This window comes from Cricetulus griseus, assembly GCF_003668045.3.
Source record: "Cricetulus griseus strain 17A/GY chromosome 1 unlocalized genomic scaffold, alternate assembly CriGri-PICRH-1.0 chr1_0, whole genome shotgun sequence".
In the NCBI taxonomy this organism is placed as follows: domain Eukaryota; kingdom Metazoa; phylum Chordata; class Mammalia; order Rodentia; family Cricetidae; genus Cricetulus; species Cricetulus griseus.
This window is the reverse complement of record NW_023276806.1, coordinates 273,840,615-273,856,056: the sequence shown is the minus strand read 5'-3', so window position 1 is coordinate 273,856,056 and position 15,442 is coordinate 273,840,615. Positions and strand designations below refer to the sequence as shown.

The 15,442-nt window shown below is 41.4% G+C and overlaps 2 protein-coding genes across 6 annotated transcripts in view; one reads left to right on the top strand and one right to left on the bottom strand.

Moving 5' to 3' along the window:
• Positions 1 to 6,689, top strand: part of Rufy2 (RUN and FYVE domain containing 2) — a 35,496-nt gene extending 28,807 nt beyond the window's left edge. Inside the window, exons 16-18 of one of the 2 annotated variants that reach the window (XM_027395021.2) lie at positions 640 to 688; positions 2,282 to 2,359; positions 2,454 to 6,689. In XM_027395021.2, coding sequence (XP_027250822.1) covers positions 640 to 688; positions 2,282 to 2,359; positions 2,454 to 2,597 — 271 coding nt within the window. In that variant the 3' untranslated portion in view covers positions 2,598 to 6,689. Of the gene's footprint in view, positions 1 to 639; positions 689 to 2,281; positions 2,360 to 2,453 lie in introns of those variants that run through there. The other variant, XR_004771574.1, reaches the window with a different exon arrangement.
• Positions 5,949 to 15,383, bottom strand: Hnrnph3 (heterogeneous nuclear ribonucleoprotein H3). Of its 4 annotated transcripts, none has more exons than XM_027395024.2 (10): positions 15,245 to 15,383; positions 9,770 to 9,903; positions 9,143 to 9,281; positions 8,447 to 8,631; positions 7,960 to 8,046; positions 7,685 to 7,800; positions 6,915 to 7,050; positions 6,583 to 6,663; positions 6,326 to 6,418; positions 5,949 to 6,231 (listed from the first exon to the last, which is right to left on the bottom strand). In XM_027395024.2, the coding sequence occupies exons 2-10, from the start codon at positions 9,879 to 9,881 to the stop codon at positions 6,158 to 6,160; spliced, it is 1,023 nt and encodes a 340-aa protein (XP_027250825.1). In that variant the 5' UTR covers positions 9,882 to 9,903; positions 15,245 to 15,383; the 3' UTR covers positions 5,949 to 6,157. The 4 variants fall into 4 exon arrangements, with proteins under 4 accessions (XP_027250825.1, XP_027250827.1, XP_027250826.1 ...); XM_027395026.2 differs by having other exon boundaries at positions 8,492 to 8,631; XM_027395025.2 differs by having other exon boundaries at positions 15,241 to 15,379.
• Between the last annotated feature and the right edge of the window lie 59 nt (positions 15,384 to 15,442).

The following is a 15,442-nucleotide window of genomic DNA, read 5'->3' as shown; positions in this document are numbered from 1 at the left end:
ATGCAAATGTTTGGTTTGGTTTTTGTTTGGTTTTTTGGGTTTTTTTGTTTTATATTTTTGGTTTTTCAAGACAGGGTTTCTCTGTGTAGCTTTGGAGCCTATCCTGGCACTTGCTCTGTAGACCAGACTCTGCCTCTGCCTCCCTCATTCTGGGATTAAAGGCGAGTGCCACCAACACCCAGCCAAATGTTTATTTTCTTAGACATCTCAAGTATTCCAGGCTGTCCTAGAACTCATGTAGCCAAGAATGGCATTGAACTTTGATCTGCTGTGTAACTTCCAAGTTCTAGGATTACCGGTGTCTGCCACCACACCTGGGTTTATATGGCACTGGGATCACACTGAGGGGTTTGTATACAAACTTCCAGAGACACTTGCTCTCACACAGTGAAGTTTCTGGAAAATGGAGTTGTAGAATGTGAAACTATCTCAACAAAAATCAAGTTATGGATGTCTGAAATACTGATTTTTGTTTTAGGACGTTTAGAAAAAAGAATAGGAAAATGCAATATCCTCTTAGCCAGATTGTTAGGATATAAATTGTATGCAATGAAAAAAATCAATGCCTTTCCAATGAAATGTTAGGTGTACTGGATTTATATGCATACTAAAATTTGGACCTGTTTATAATGCTTTTAGATCCAAACTTAAAATAGACGACATAAAAGAAGCCAACAAAGCATTACAGGTGAGTAAAAACATGTCGGTACAGCTGATGGCTCTTTAAGTCGGTAAACCTGAATTGTTTGGAGACTGGGGTATTGAGAAGGTCTTGGTTTGGTCCCAGCACCAGAAGGGTGTATACAAAGTACAGGGTGTGGGTGGTGCTATTCTATTCTGTTACCATCTCCATTTTTTTTTTTTTTCCCCTTTTTCAAGACAGGGTTTCTCTATGTAGCTCTGGCTGTCCTAGAACTAGGAGATCTGCCTGCCTCTACCTCTTGGGGGGCTGCGATTAAAAGCATGCACCACCATTCTTGCTGAAATGTTTTAAAAGGTGGATTGCTTAGTATCTGCTAAGGGATGTATTAATGATCTTGATGAAAAATGACACTGTAGTGCTACTTTAGTAGATAACACATCCTGGATGACCCTTAACTTGCCCTTCTAGAATAGGCTTCTAATGCACACAGGGTTGCTTTGACAGGGCTAGAATGTGGTTTGAAAGAAACCTCTTATGACATAAGATTATCGGATCAGCACTTCAGCATCAGTGAGTGGTGGCTTTCTATTCCAAATGCCCGTGTAAGTTTTTAATCAAAATGTTACATGAAAATAGTTATTCAAAAAGTCCTGGAACCTAGATTATGTAATTGCTGTTAATGCCAGCGAGCACTCTGAACCAACAACAACCAAAGCAAAATAAAATAGACTAGAAGGTGTTGAATTTCTTGGAACTGAGGTTAATTAAAGAAGATTGTGAGCCATGTGGATGCTGGAATTGAACTTGGGTCCTCTGGAAGAACAGCAGCACTCTAAATGGCTGAGCCACTGCCCCAGTCCACACTCTAAAAAGATTTCAAATTGCAAAAAATGAATGCTCTCTTGCCTTTAACCTACTTTAGCTCCTGCTCCTAAAGGGTGCTGCTTCCAGTTCTTGCAGCTATTTCTCTGGCATCTAGCTCTGTATTCAAAGCAACCTGCAAGTCTACTGCTTTCCCCTTTTTGTATTACTGGGAATGAAACTGACAGGGCCTAGTACATGCTAGGCAAACACGGTAGCCATGCTGCAGCATGTTTTCTCACCTTGCCATGGATGTGGTGGTGGGGGACCTGTGTGCTCACTCAAACTCATCTTTTCCTTAAATACCCTCAGTAAACTTTTTCCCTAGACAGGATTCTTACTATAACCCTGACTGGCCTCAAACTCAGGGATCCTCCTGCCTCTTGAGTGCTGGGATTAAAGGCAGTCATCACCACACCCTTAGTATTTCTCCTGATGCCAACTGCCTGACACTTCATTTTTTTATTTTCTGCCGTTTTATTTCAACACCAGAATATTCCCAGTCTTCTATGACAATGACAACATAGTACCTCTATCAAATGTCCCACGTTAGGTGGTTCATTACTTTGTCTGGGCCCCCCACCCACATCTGGCCTAGGCCCTTCTGTCCTTTCTCTGAGATTGCCTGAACGCCTTCTTTCTTGGGTTCCTTTATTTTGAACAGAAGTGGCTCCCTGAAAAATAAGTCATAGGAATTCTGCCTTTTCTGTTTTCGTGTTTTTAAGCTAAGTGCAAGTATTACTGCTTTAAACACTAACATTCATCTTTTCCCGTTAGGGACTGGTCTGGCTAAAAGACAAAGAGGCAACACACTGTAAGCTTTGTGAGAAGGAATTTTCACTCTCCAAAAGAAAGGTAAGAGGGGTGAAATCGAGCCCAAACATTTTGGCAAGAAAAATGGCTTCTAATTCAGTTTTCTATTTTTCTTCCTCATTTTCCCATTGAATAGCACCACTGTAGGAACTGTGGGGAAATTTTCTGTAATGCCTGCTCTGACAACGAGCTGCCTTTGCCTTCTTCACCAAAGCCAGTGCGAGTCTGTGATTCCTGTCATGCAATGCTCATTCAGAGATGCTCCTCTAATGTGCCGTGACACAGGAATGCAATCTTCCTGCACAGAGCACCTGCAGTGAGTGTGAGGACCAGTGTAGAGCCGTCCACACTATACCTCTCCTCCAGCTAACACACAGGATTCTAAGTTGTATAGTTAATACTCTGTTTCTGCACTTACTCAGACTTTAAGATAGCATGTTTTGTCACTACTTGGAACAATCATTGAACCCTTAAGGAAAGTCCGGATAGCAGAACTAATAATGCACTTTTGCCTTACCCTCTAGAGGCCTTCACGAGAACAAGGCCACAGCTTGTTTGTTCTGAACTGTCAAGTTGGCACTTAGTGGTGCCCGTAATTCTCTTAATGCACTTTAAAGCTTCACAATTCTCAGAGGAAGACTGGAAATGCACTCACTTTGTGATAAAATGCTAACAGAACATCCTTTTTGACCATGAACTCATGGACTTCCTTGCCTCAGCTCTGAAGTACTGGGACCATAGGTATGTGCCTCCATACCAGGCCTGTATAGTCTTCATTGTCTGCTAAGATTCTAACTATTGTATTTGTTTCTTCTGCCCTTTCTACAGTGGAAAGAGCCATTAATTTTATCCCATACCTGCCTACACCTTTCATATAGTGGATGAAAGGACCAGCTCTCCCTCTGCACTTAGGGAATGTTAACTATAACCACCATCCTTGTCACAGATGCTAATTTTTGTAAAGGGTTGGACCCCAGAGACACAACAACCTTTCTGAGACGTATGGAGGGAGACCACAGGCTTTTAGATTCTAAACAGTAAAAAAAATAAGAGCATCTAAAACTCTGCCTATGCTATGACTGAATTAGGTTTCTCCACCCCCCCCCCACTTCTCTTAGAAAACTTCTAGGAAACATTACATTGCAGTAGTGTTTACACCTACCTACAGTAGAATTTCACCCTATGTATCTAGTACCTTTATGCTATGGCCTTAGGCACATAGTGGTTTCTTATTTTCTCAAGCAGAAAAAAACATTAAGTTAATTAAACCAAGACCATTCAGGATCTTAAATTTAAGTCTTGCACTTTTAAATCTATAAACTCTACAGAGATTTTACATTCCTAAAGACAGTTTAGTGATTGAGGATCTTTTTGTTATATTTCAGTAAATTTTACAAATTGCCAAAATTACAAAACCAGTATTTTCACCAGCTTCTGAGGTAAACTTAAATTAGATCTGTCAGATTTTGAGATGCCCCCTTTCTGTAAACAGCTACTCATGTAACCCAAATTGGCCTTTAATTTGGTGTGTAGCAGATGACGACCTTGAACTGGCTCTCTGACCTCTCCCAGCTGCTGAGATTACATCTGTGTGGTGTTTTATGTGGTGCTGGGGTTGGAACCCCTGGCATTGTGCAGGTTGGCCAGGTACTCTACCAATTGAACTCTCCTACCCCCAAAATGTCATTTGTTGAGTACTAACAGAATTAAGATGGTCAGGTAAGAAAGACTGCCATAAATTCAAGGCCAGCTTGGTCCATCCCTAGAATTCGAGATCAGCTACACATACACACAACACTATAAAACCAGTGAAAACCTGGCTCAAAAAGTAGAAAAATAGAAGAATTTATCTCCCATGTTGACATTTATTACATGAGTAACATATCTAGCAATATCATCTTGTATTGATGGGATAGACTAACATTTTTATGACTGTGGAAAGTGAGCATAAATGAAAATTTCAAATATGTGCTTTTTGTCACAAATATGGCCTTTGCTGGGGCAGCATTAACTTGATCCCCACTGTCTAGGATGAGGATATATAGCTCAGTGGTAAAATGTTTGCTTACTATGTATGTGTTAAAGCCCTGGGATCTCAATCCACGAAGTGGATAAAAATCTAAATTTAGGATACCCCATTCATTATAAAACATTCACAACTTTTACTTTGCAAAAATTTCTGTCATTCCCTTACTTACCCTAAGCCAGTACTACCACAAAAATGTAATCATGGTGCCAAGGAATTGTAATTCTAATCTGTAATGTTTTTAAATAAATGTCAATTTTGGAGACATTAACAATTAACTCTTATTGCTTTAAAGATTTGTTTTTATCTGTTTATGTGTCTGTGTGAGTGTATGCCATGTGTGTACAGGTGGCCCAGGAGATCAGAAAAAGGTACTGGATTTACTGGAGCTACAATGAGTTGTGATTTGCTGATGGTGGGTGCTGGGAACCAAACTCAGGTTCTCTGAATGAGCAGCAGGTGTTCTTAACTACTGAATCATCTCTCCAGCCACCTCCTTTGAAAGTTAAGAAGGTAACTCTTGAAGAGCTTTTGATCTCTGCCAGTCACACAGAATAGCTCATTAGTGTGTAGGCTCTAAGTGAAGCCCTCAGTCCCAAACTAGAAAGATAAACTCACTGTTTCAGGACTATGGGCCCCAAGTATCAAGCTGTGGTACTTGTTTACTTTATCAGAAATCTCAATCTGGCATCCAGCCGTACTTGCCTCTACCTCCCTCCCAAATGCTGGGATTAAAAGCACCACACTTTCTACCAATGTGTATTATATAACCAATAACTGACAAACAGCATTCTAGGACAGACAACATCCTTTATCTCCCATGTTGACATTTATTACATGAATAACATTTCTAGCAAAAACAAGTTCAATAACGGAGTTCACATTGACAGGTTTCAATTTGATCCATTAGCCAATTTGGGGAAAAGCCACATTGATCGAAGCACCTTGTCCGTGCTACACAAAGAGTAACTACTCAATGCCAGTATCAGATGCAAAATTCAGCTGCAGCACTGTTACACATTTTCCTAAATGTAGTCATTTACACAATTAAAAAACACACTTTTCTTGGGTGAGAAAGTGAAAACACAAGAACACATTTATTATAGTAAACACCCGTGTATTTACACAACCAAGCTCTTTCTGACTTCATCAACTGACTTAGCTACTCCAACAAACTCAAATTTTGGGAACATTTTTGGTATCTTGGTCAAGTGCTATGAGGATTTTAAAATCTAGGGCTATAATTTCAACTGATACTCCCCAACCCCTTGGGTTCATAATTCATAACACAATTGTGACTATTTAGAATCCAGATGACTCTTAAATTATTCAGAGCTATGCTTGATAAATGAGACTGAAAAGGGAATACAGAATTAGCTGAACTTAAATTCCTGAAGCTACCTGAATGCATCTTTAGACTTTATTTACAGTGTCCAGGACAGAAAGTTAGCTAACTACTCAAGCTCTGCTTAGACTTGTAGTCTTATCCTCTAACATTGCACTATGCTACTTTTTGTAGAGCTAACAGTAAAATACATCATCCCAAATCTTATGAAGGCAGCACATCCTTAAGAGTACCTATATATATAAAAAGTAGCAACATCAGTGGTTTCAATATAAAAATTTATTTTAAGTCAAAGTATGCAACAAATAAAACCTACAGAAAACAGATTTTCCCATCACAATCTGTTGCTTTAACCAAATATTTTGAAAACACATTCCTTCAGTCATTATAAAGTTCTTGAAATACAAAAGAAATTCAATCTGTAAGAAAGTCAGATGTTGTTAGGACTTGTACGTTGGAGGAAGTGGTCTCAGTACATCCCACGCCATCCACCTCCACTCATTCCACCTTGTCCATAGTAACCACCACCTCCACCACCACGACCTTAAGAAGACATTAAGAACATGAATCAGGAGAGGGCCATGCACATCATACTATTTGTATTTTTAGTGAAAGATATTGCCTCATACAGACTTACCATAACCTCCCAAGCCATCAGGAGTGCCATATCCTCCACTGTAGTTGTTCCCCATTCCCATTCTCCCAACAGATCCATATCCTCCTTGATTATCTGCACATTAAAAAGTGACAGGATGGTTTCCAAACTAGCCAACACTGCTTATTCTAAAAAGTTTATAAACCCCGGTTTGGGAGGGATATATTGAAGCACCAAGGCCAACGTGGGCTACAGAGCAAGATGTCCCCACCTCACCTCCAATACAAAACTATACATACCCATTCCATCTCTGCCATAGCCTCCCATTCCAGAGCCACCTCCAGGGGTGGAATTCAAGAAGAGTTCAATATATCGATGTTCTTTAAAAAAAAAAAAAAAAAAAAAAAAGTGGAAAAAGGTAAGAATAATAGAGAAAGATAAAATGTACTAATCAAAGTTGATTAGCTAGTATTTAACGAAGGCTTATCCATAAAATATAGGACTATTTCAGGCAGCCATTAAAATCTAGACATTATTAATAGGTCAAATGATCTAACAGACATTTTAACCAGTAATTACTGTATAAACTGTACACACCTATGAACAGAAGCAGGCCAAAGACACCACTTACGCATGTTGTTTTTATCTTTAGACATGGCAGCCACTGCATCTTCATGTGTCACAAACTCTACATCTGCCTCTCCTGTTGCTCTGCCATCGGCTCCAATGTCAATATGAACTCGTATTGGATTGAGTGGTGAGAAGAACTAAATAAAAGTTACTCATTTTTAAATTCCAGTCATTTAAAATTAGCACATGCTTTTAATCTTTCCACTAAAATAAACTACTGAGGGTCTATAAGGGCTCCAGTATTGTGGAGGTAGGTTGAGTCATCCTTTGCTACAGAGATGGTCCAGTCTGCTTGGCTCACATGGGGAAGGAGTGCATTTTTTAAAATGCAAAGCAGTTACTGCTTATAAAGTAAGGCAATACTAAACTAAATGAAAACTGTGAAACTGGGAATACAGTTCCATGACAGAGTATGGTTAGTTAAGAGTATCTTCAAGTTTGGGATTGTTGCAGACCCTACTACTAAAGGCAAACTCCTACATGATTGACTCTATTCTTAACAGAGTGGTTTTTTTGTTGTTTTGTTTTTTTTTAACCTGCTTAAAATCTCACATAATGGGCACAAACACCTATGTGTATATTAGGCAAATAATCTATCACTAAGTGACAATCTTAGCCTGAATCTTAACAAATAAAAGAGGTAAGGCATGGTGGCTGCCTTATGCCTAAAGTCAAGTTAGAATTTCTAAATTCTAGTCTCGTTTGGGCTACGGTGAGACCTCCCCGCCAATAATAATAATAATAAAAAAATACCCACTATATACCACTTACATTAGCAATATCATTTTCTGTTGCACGAAAAGGCAGCCCTCTCATGTGCACAAAATGACCACCATGGAAACCTGAACTTGCATCACCAGCTCCACCATAGCCATGTCCTCCCATGCCTAGATTATAAACCATTGTGGGTTCACATAAGTACATATAAATCAACAAGCCAGCGCAATGACACAAGTTTCCATTATCCCATCAAAGTTGCCTAGTTACTACCAGCACCTTATAAAGGAAACAGTAAAATTTACTTTGGCATGATATTCTTAGTTTACCTCTTCCATCTCTCATCCTGTCATCAAAGCCATCATTTCCATAGCCATAATTATTATAGCCACCATAGTCATCAAAACCTCCATAGCCTGTGCAAATGTAAGGAAAAAGCAATTTGTAAAAATCATTTTGTAGTGAATTATTTTAGCTTCTTCATTAATGTTTGCAACTTACTGCAAATGGGAAAAGGAAAAGCAGTTAACCCTTGATGGAAATGTAAACATCCACAGAATAAATTCAAACACAACATGAAAACCAAATGTCATCTTTATGCCCAGAAGAAACATGCCAGTTATCTTTATTTCTACATTATTTCTAGGTGTTAATATGTGCATCAATCAAGTTCCACAGTGGAAATCCCACAATTTCATGAACAGGTTTTAAAACCTCATAGGTACTGAAATTACTGCCATTTCTGTATTTCTTGACAAAATGTCAGGAACATCAAGAAAATGACAACAGAACCTTTTGTTCATTAGATACACATACCACCATCATATCCATCACCTCCTCGTCGCATTCTGTCATACATACTTCCACGCCCAGCTCCATAATAACCCCCTCTTCCTCCTATTGGTCTATCATATGGTCCCGGTCGCTGTCCCAGCAATCTTCTTGGTGGATCATAAAATCCTTTGATTTCACTCCTGCTACTCCTGAAGATCTCAATATACCTATTTAAAAAGGTTTAAAGTACAGGTTTCAGCATAGATGTATTAGAGAGTAAATTAGATACTGGGCAAAATGCAGTAAGTTTGTCTATATCTAGGTACATAACCCAATTTAAATTGCCTAAATAAACCATAAGTAACATTTTTACACCTACAAACTTAAATAATTAAATATTTAAGTTTTACATAGACAAATGAGTAATTTGAAAACACTGAATTATGAATATATTTTTAATTTGTTTCCTTTAGCACAAGATAGGTACATAAGAAAAACAGGTGATTATACAAAATTTAATGACATCCTACAAAGAAATGGAAACAATCTAAGTTTAATTTAAACTATTAGCATTAATTTCCCCACCCAAATCTGTAGTTTCCATGTTAAATTTAGGTAATTATCAATTCTTTAATACTACCCCAGAAAAATGTTATGGTTACCCCCCCATTTAAGCAATAGTGACCCACAACCCCCAAAAATAAAAATTTAACACCATCCCAAACTCTCCATCCCCACCTGTGCCCTATTCTTTCCTTGTGTTTCCCCAGAGCATTTTCTGCTATCTCCTTTGAAGCAAACTGCACGAAGGCCTCCCCTGTGCTTCTCCCCTGGTAGTCCATCGTCAATGTTATCCCATTTGGCACGATTTCCAACCCTTTAACCCAAGGACAAATACCCCATCAAGGGGAACAGTGTTAAAGGCTGAAACATTCCCATCTGAATCAAATATTTAAAACAAGTCTAAACATAACAAAACAAAACGCTTAGTTCCCCATCACCCCATAATACAAATGGAATATTTTTCAAATATCATTGGATTAAATATTTTCTGTGATCAGTGTCTTAAAAATTATAGTTCTAAAAGCCCACTACATGAAAAACTACATTATCATTTAACTGTGCTCCCAAGGCTAACTCATAACCCACGTCATCAGTTATTCTCAATTAACTATATTGTACAGCAATCATCGTTTACATAGCCTACACATTCTCTACTAAATATTAACTGGAGCACATTTTCCATTTTATAATATAACCCAGATTATCACAGAAGACCCCAAAAATGAGTTTTATAAATTAAAAAACATCTAATAAACACATACAATTAAAATATTACTAAACTTTGACTAGTACTAGAGGTACCTTGGAAGAACTGAACTATTTCCTCTTTGCTGCAACCAAATGGCAGTCCTCGAAGCCGCACTGTCCCATCACTAGCGTCATTTGGACCATTATGTTTCATAACCCAATCCATTTCAATACGCTTGACTTAAATGCTATGAAATAAACAAGCACATAAAGCAGTCAATCACAACACATTCTTACCATGACTTGAACACCTCTCACAAGTATCCCAGCACAGAATGCATGCAAGCCGACTCCTACAACAACCAGCAACACAGTACTAACACTCTATTTTGGGGTGGGGTAGGGAAAGGCAATGAAACTCACCCCACTCCTACCAAACATCCCTGAAGGTCTAATAAAAGCTTGCTGAATTCTATCATTTGGGTTGTAGAAAACCCTGCCTCGAAACCACAGGAAAACAAGTAAAAGGCGCCTCAAAACCAAATGCTATATGGAATATGATAGTAAGTACATGCCCAAGATCTTTGTACTTGGGAGCTAAGGCAGAAGGATTGAGTTTGACGAGCTAGGACTACAAGGAAACTACTTCAACAAACATTCAGATGAGTACCTTTCAACAGTAACATTTGGGGAGGTGGGGGTGTTAAGACTTGGTGACCAAGAACCAGGCTGGTTTTGAATCACAAGACACCTGCCTGCCTCTCTCAGCCCCAGAGTGCTGGAAATAGTGTCACCACTATACATACCTCCCCCCCTTTTTTTAGTCAATCAGATTTAAACACTTTACCCAAAGACAGCATATTAACACTCACATGGTATTTAAAGAGAACAGCATGAAGCCCCCTCTATCCTCCAAGGAACACACAAGCTAGCCAGTTCCATTCCCTAGAGGCAGCCACTTTCCTTCTAAAATTCCAGAATATTTTTAGAGACTAATGCAGAAGTTCTGAAGCTGTGGAAACTTACCAGCCCTTGCTTATTTCACTACACAGATGTGGGAATCCTACTCACCTGAATATTCCAATCTTTCCCTCACCACCTCCTCCCCTGTCAACAAAACAATTTTTTAAAATGATTCCTTTAGGCTTGAAGCTATATCAACACCATTCACTAATGGTTAATTCCATATCATCAGTTAGAGGTGGATCTACAGAGAGTTAATTCTAATTTTCTTAAAATCATATGGTAGCACACTATAACAATCCTAGCCCTGGGAGGTTGAGACAAGAGGTTCAAGAGTTCAAGGCCAGACTCTGCCCTTAAAAATAAAGCCCTGGCTGTGGTAGTGCACACCCTTTAATCCCAGCACTCAGGAGGCAGAGGCAGGGGGGATCTCTGTGAATTTGAGGCCAGCCTGGTCTACATAATACGTTCCAGGACAGTCAAGCTACACAGTGAGACCCTGTCTTGAATGAATGAATGAATGAATAAATAAATAAATGTAAAGTTAGAGCTTGGAATAGTGGCAGAAATATGCATTCAACGTCAGCGTAGTCTACAGAGTTCCAGGACAGCCAAGGCTATACAGAGGAAAAATGTCTCCAAAAAAACCGGGGTTGGGGGGGGGGAGTGGAGAGAAGGGAATAAATTTCTTCTAGAATTCATGCATCAACGAACCCAAGGATATAGCTCAATGACAGAATGTCTACCATGTGCCAACCCTTGGATTACATTCTAAACATCTTTCCCAAATAATACATGCATTAAAGTAAGCCAATCTTTAATTTCTCCTCTACATGTGTATATCATCAGCATGTGTTTTGTGTGTACTCGTGACTGAACCTTAAACCCTGCTGAAAGAAAATCCAGACCCATCTTTAAAAGCCCATGGAAAGTACCACTCTTGGTAGAACCAAAATGGTGAAAACACAACTTAAAAACTGGCATTATAACTAAGTCTTCGGTGCATTTGCTTTTAAAAAAGCACGAGACCCTACATGGTAGCACATGTCTTTAATTCCAGCATCTAGGAGACAGTGATTTCAAAGTCAGCCTAGTCCACATAGTGAGACTATCTCAAAACAAAACAAAAACAAACAAAAAAAAACCCAGCATGGGGTTGAATGGCTCACTAATTCAAGCACCTTTCAATGGCTTAAAACATTTAATTTCTGAGCCTGTTATTCACTATTACATACAACAGCAGTAGTTGCTGGGTGGTAGCAACATCTTTGATCCCAGCATTGGGAGGCAGAGGCAGGAACTCTTGAGTTCCAGGACAGCCTGGTCTATATAGAGTTCCAGGATAATCAAGGATAGAGAAACCCTGTCTCAAAAACAAAACAGCAGTAGGTCAGTGAGGTATTGGCACCCACTGCTGTATTTTACAAGAATACTTATATTCTATAGTTCTGCTTTCAGATGAACATTCACCTTTGACAATTTGACTTTATGGATCCTATAAAGCAGTGGCTCTCAACCTTCCTAATGCTTCGACCCTTTAATACAGTTCTCATGTTGTGGTGATCCCCAACCATAAAATTACTTTTGTTGCTACTTCATAACTGTCATTTTGCTACTGTTATGAATCGTAAATGTGTGTTTTCCAATGGTCTTAAGTCAACGCACAGGCTGAGAACCACTGTTGTAAAACCAGTAAGATACTCAACAAAATCTCAACTGTATCTGAAAGCCATTCAGTCCTGAAAAGAAACAAGAAAATATTAAAGGTGTTTTGATGTCTAATACCATTCTAGAGTATCCCTGAAAGACAGCACCAAATCAATCTTGAAATAAATGCTCAGAATATTTTTGAAGATCTCCACTATTTTCTCAAAAAACAAACAAAAAATAATACAGCTCAATGGTAGAATGCCTACTTAGCATGTATGAGGCTGTAGGCTCAGCTCACACCCCAGAGCCACAAACAAAACCACCTCCTTAGGGTAGTTATTCTATAAATCAACTCTTAGAGCATTTCTTTTGGAAACACTGGTCCCCACCCAAGGCAGGGGTCTTGCTCTACAACCTGGACAGGACTCTCAAATGGGAATACAGGTGCTATCACACCAGTTTCAGATAGTCCTTCCCCTCAATGTGATGACTATAATTCATCATAAAGAGCACTGGCTACTCTTACAGAGGACCTGGTTCTATTCCCGGGCCTGACACTTTTTGGGCTTTCTACAGGCACCGCACGTGCGCACACACACAGCAAAACACTCATAAAAATAAATGGGGGAAAGACTAATATTTCAGCTGCAGATGCAAGGGAGCTCTTTTGTGTGTGCGTCAAATTTAACACACCAGTTTTGCTAGTATCAACAATAAAGTTCTTACGAAAATAAGAATTCTCTGAAAACCACTAAACTGTAAATAATGCTTTTAGTCTGTGCATATGCTTGTATATGGGAACACACTCATACCTCAGTGCAACGTGGAGGTCAGAGGAAAAGTTTTATCAGGTCTTGACATCAATTAACAAAATTTTACTGGGAAAAGCCAACCAGATTTGGACCACAAACCATCTCATAAAGTGACTTTCCATTCAAAGTCTGAAGTCAATACGGAAACAGCCTTGCTCTAACATACCTTTAAACTCAATTCTAGAATCCTACTAAAACACTAAGAGCAATTTGTTCTAACACCTTAAAAAAAAGCTTTCAGAAACTACGAAACTGTTTACCATTTAGAATACTCCACTTCAACCTTTCTTTGGAATAGTGTCAAACTATTCACTACACCACTTTAGGGATTCCAACTGTGCTCAGGCCCCCAATTCTAGACCTTGAAACAGACCAACCTGAGTTACACCGTCCCCAAATCCAAGAGCATCACAGGTGCTCTAAAAACAAAAAGTTGTGATAGTCTGATAACTACCAATGTATTAAAAATCCGTAGAAATATCACTTTAAACAGAAGCTGATGGATGTTATGAACTGGGTATGGTGGCTCATAGCTGTCATCCCAGCAGTTGGGATCCTCGAATTTCAAAGGCCAGAATATTCTACAGAGACCCTATCTCAAAACAAAACAATCTTGTAGGAAGAGAGGCAGGAGACTCCAGGAGAGCCTCCTGTATATATCCAGTTGCTAATTTCAAGAGTCTGTCTGAAAAAAACAAAAAAGACGTTTATAATGTAATCCAATCAAGAAAATGTGGGCCTATCGGTTCTTTATATTAGAGTTTGAGTTCTTGGCATTTTCAAAGCTCATTAAGGATCTGGTTTTTCTAGTTGGCATGGGCTAACTTTCAGGCCCAGGGGGTTTGTTCTTTTTCCTTTCTAACCCATCTTCTATGAAAAACACCGGCACAGTTCCGATTTAAGGACTCAAGCACCTCCACAAGCACGCGATTAGGCTAGGCTTACTTAGTTTTTTTGTTTTTAAAACACCACAGTTCAATACTTGTTTTAAACATGCCTAGCTATCAAATGAAAACAAACGTTGACTTCTGGGCTTAATTACAAGTCGACACAAAAGACAACTCTTGGTGTATTAACTACAACAAAACCTTAACTTTTCACTATCCACCCCGGCCTACAAGCGCGGTCCCACGGTTCACCCGGATCCGACCCATTCCTAACATACCCACTGCATCCTATTCTCCTGGATAAGCCATTGCCTCATCTTACAAAATTATAGACTCCTGGTATAAACATCTAATGCGGGACGGGACGGGACGGGACGGGGCGGGGGCGGGGGCGAGGGTCCTTTGGAGATGCGTAGTACTCTTTCCGCAGTTCCAAATCTGGGATATAAAAGGCCGGCTAAGCGTCCTTTATACTCCTCCGGGAGACCTTCCGTTTAGCTAGCTGGCCCTAGAGACCGGAGCCTAGGGGACCACGCCCCGCCTCAGGGCCCGGAGAAGAGGCCTCCGCCACCGAGCGGCGGGAGTCACAGAGGAGGACCGTTGTGTTTTTGTGCGTGTGTGCGTCGGTGCAAGTGTGCGCGCCTGTGTGTTTGTGTGTGAGCATGTGTGTGCGAGCGTGCGCGCGTGTGTGTTTGTGTCCGCCTTTGTCCTGCATCCGGGAGTGGGGCGGCCTCGTCGCCATTGGCCTCTCCCTTCCCCAGCTCCGCCCGTCTCATCCCGGGAACCTGCGTCAGCAGCCCCGCCAGCCCAGGTGGTCCTCCCTCCCTCCGAGAGCGCGGAGGACGGAGCGGAGGCCGCGCCGGGCCGGGCGCCATTTCCACCGGGAGCGCGTCCCGCTCGCCCCGTACCCCAACCCACCCACCCTCACCCATACCGGACAGCTCGGACCAACCCCCACTCCTACTCCTCCCACCCCTTCCCCTCCCCGGCCTTCCCAACACTTCCCGCCAGCTGGAGACGACAAAGCAGCCCGAGCGGGGAAAGGCGGGAAGGCGGGAAGGCGACCCCGGCAGCCACCGGTCGGCCCCAAGATGGCGGCGCCGGGGCGAGCGGCGGGGAGAGCGGGCGGGCGAACGGCGGGGAGAGCGGGCGAGCGCGGCGTCGGCCCTCCTCCTCCTCCTCCTCCCGGAGGGAGCCGGCCCCGAGGAGGCCGGCCGACTCCACACTCCCTCGCCCGCCTCGGCTCGCTCTCGGCAGCGCCGGCCCAACCTACCTACCCCCTTCTACTTCAGAAACCCCGTGCGGCGCTAGTCACGCCGACTCCGACGCTCGCGGGCAGGGGCGGCCGGCTCGTCCGCGGGCAGCGCTCCCGACAACGGTTTTCCCCTCCCAACCGTCTCCTCCGGCGGCGGCGGCGGCGGCGGCGGCGACAACCGCTGAGGGAGCTGCGCAGCGCAGACACTGGCCGGGGGGGA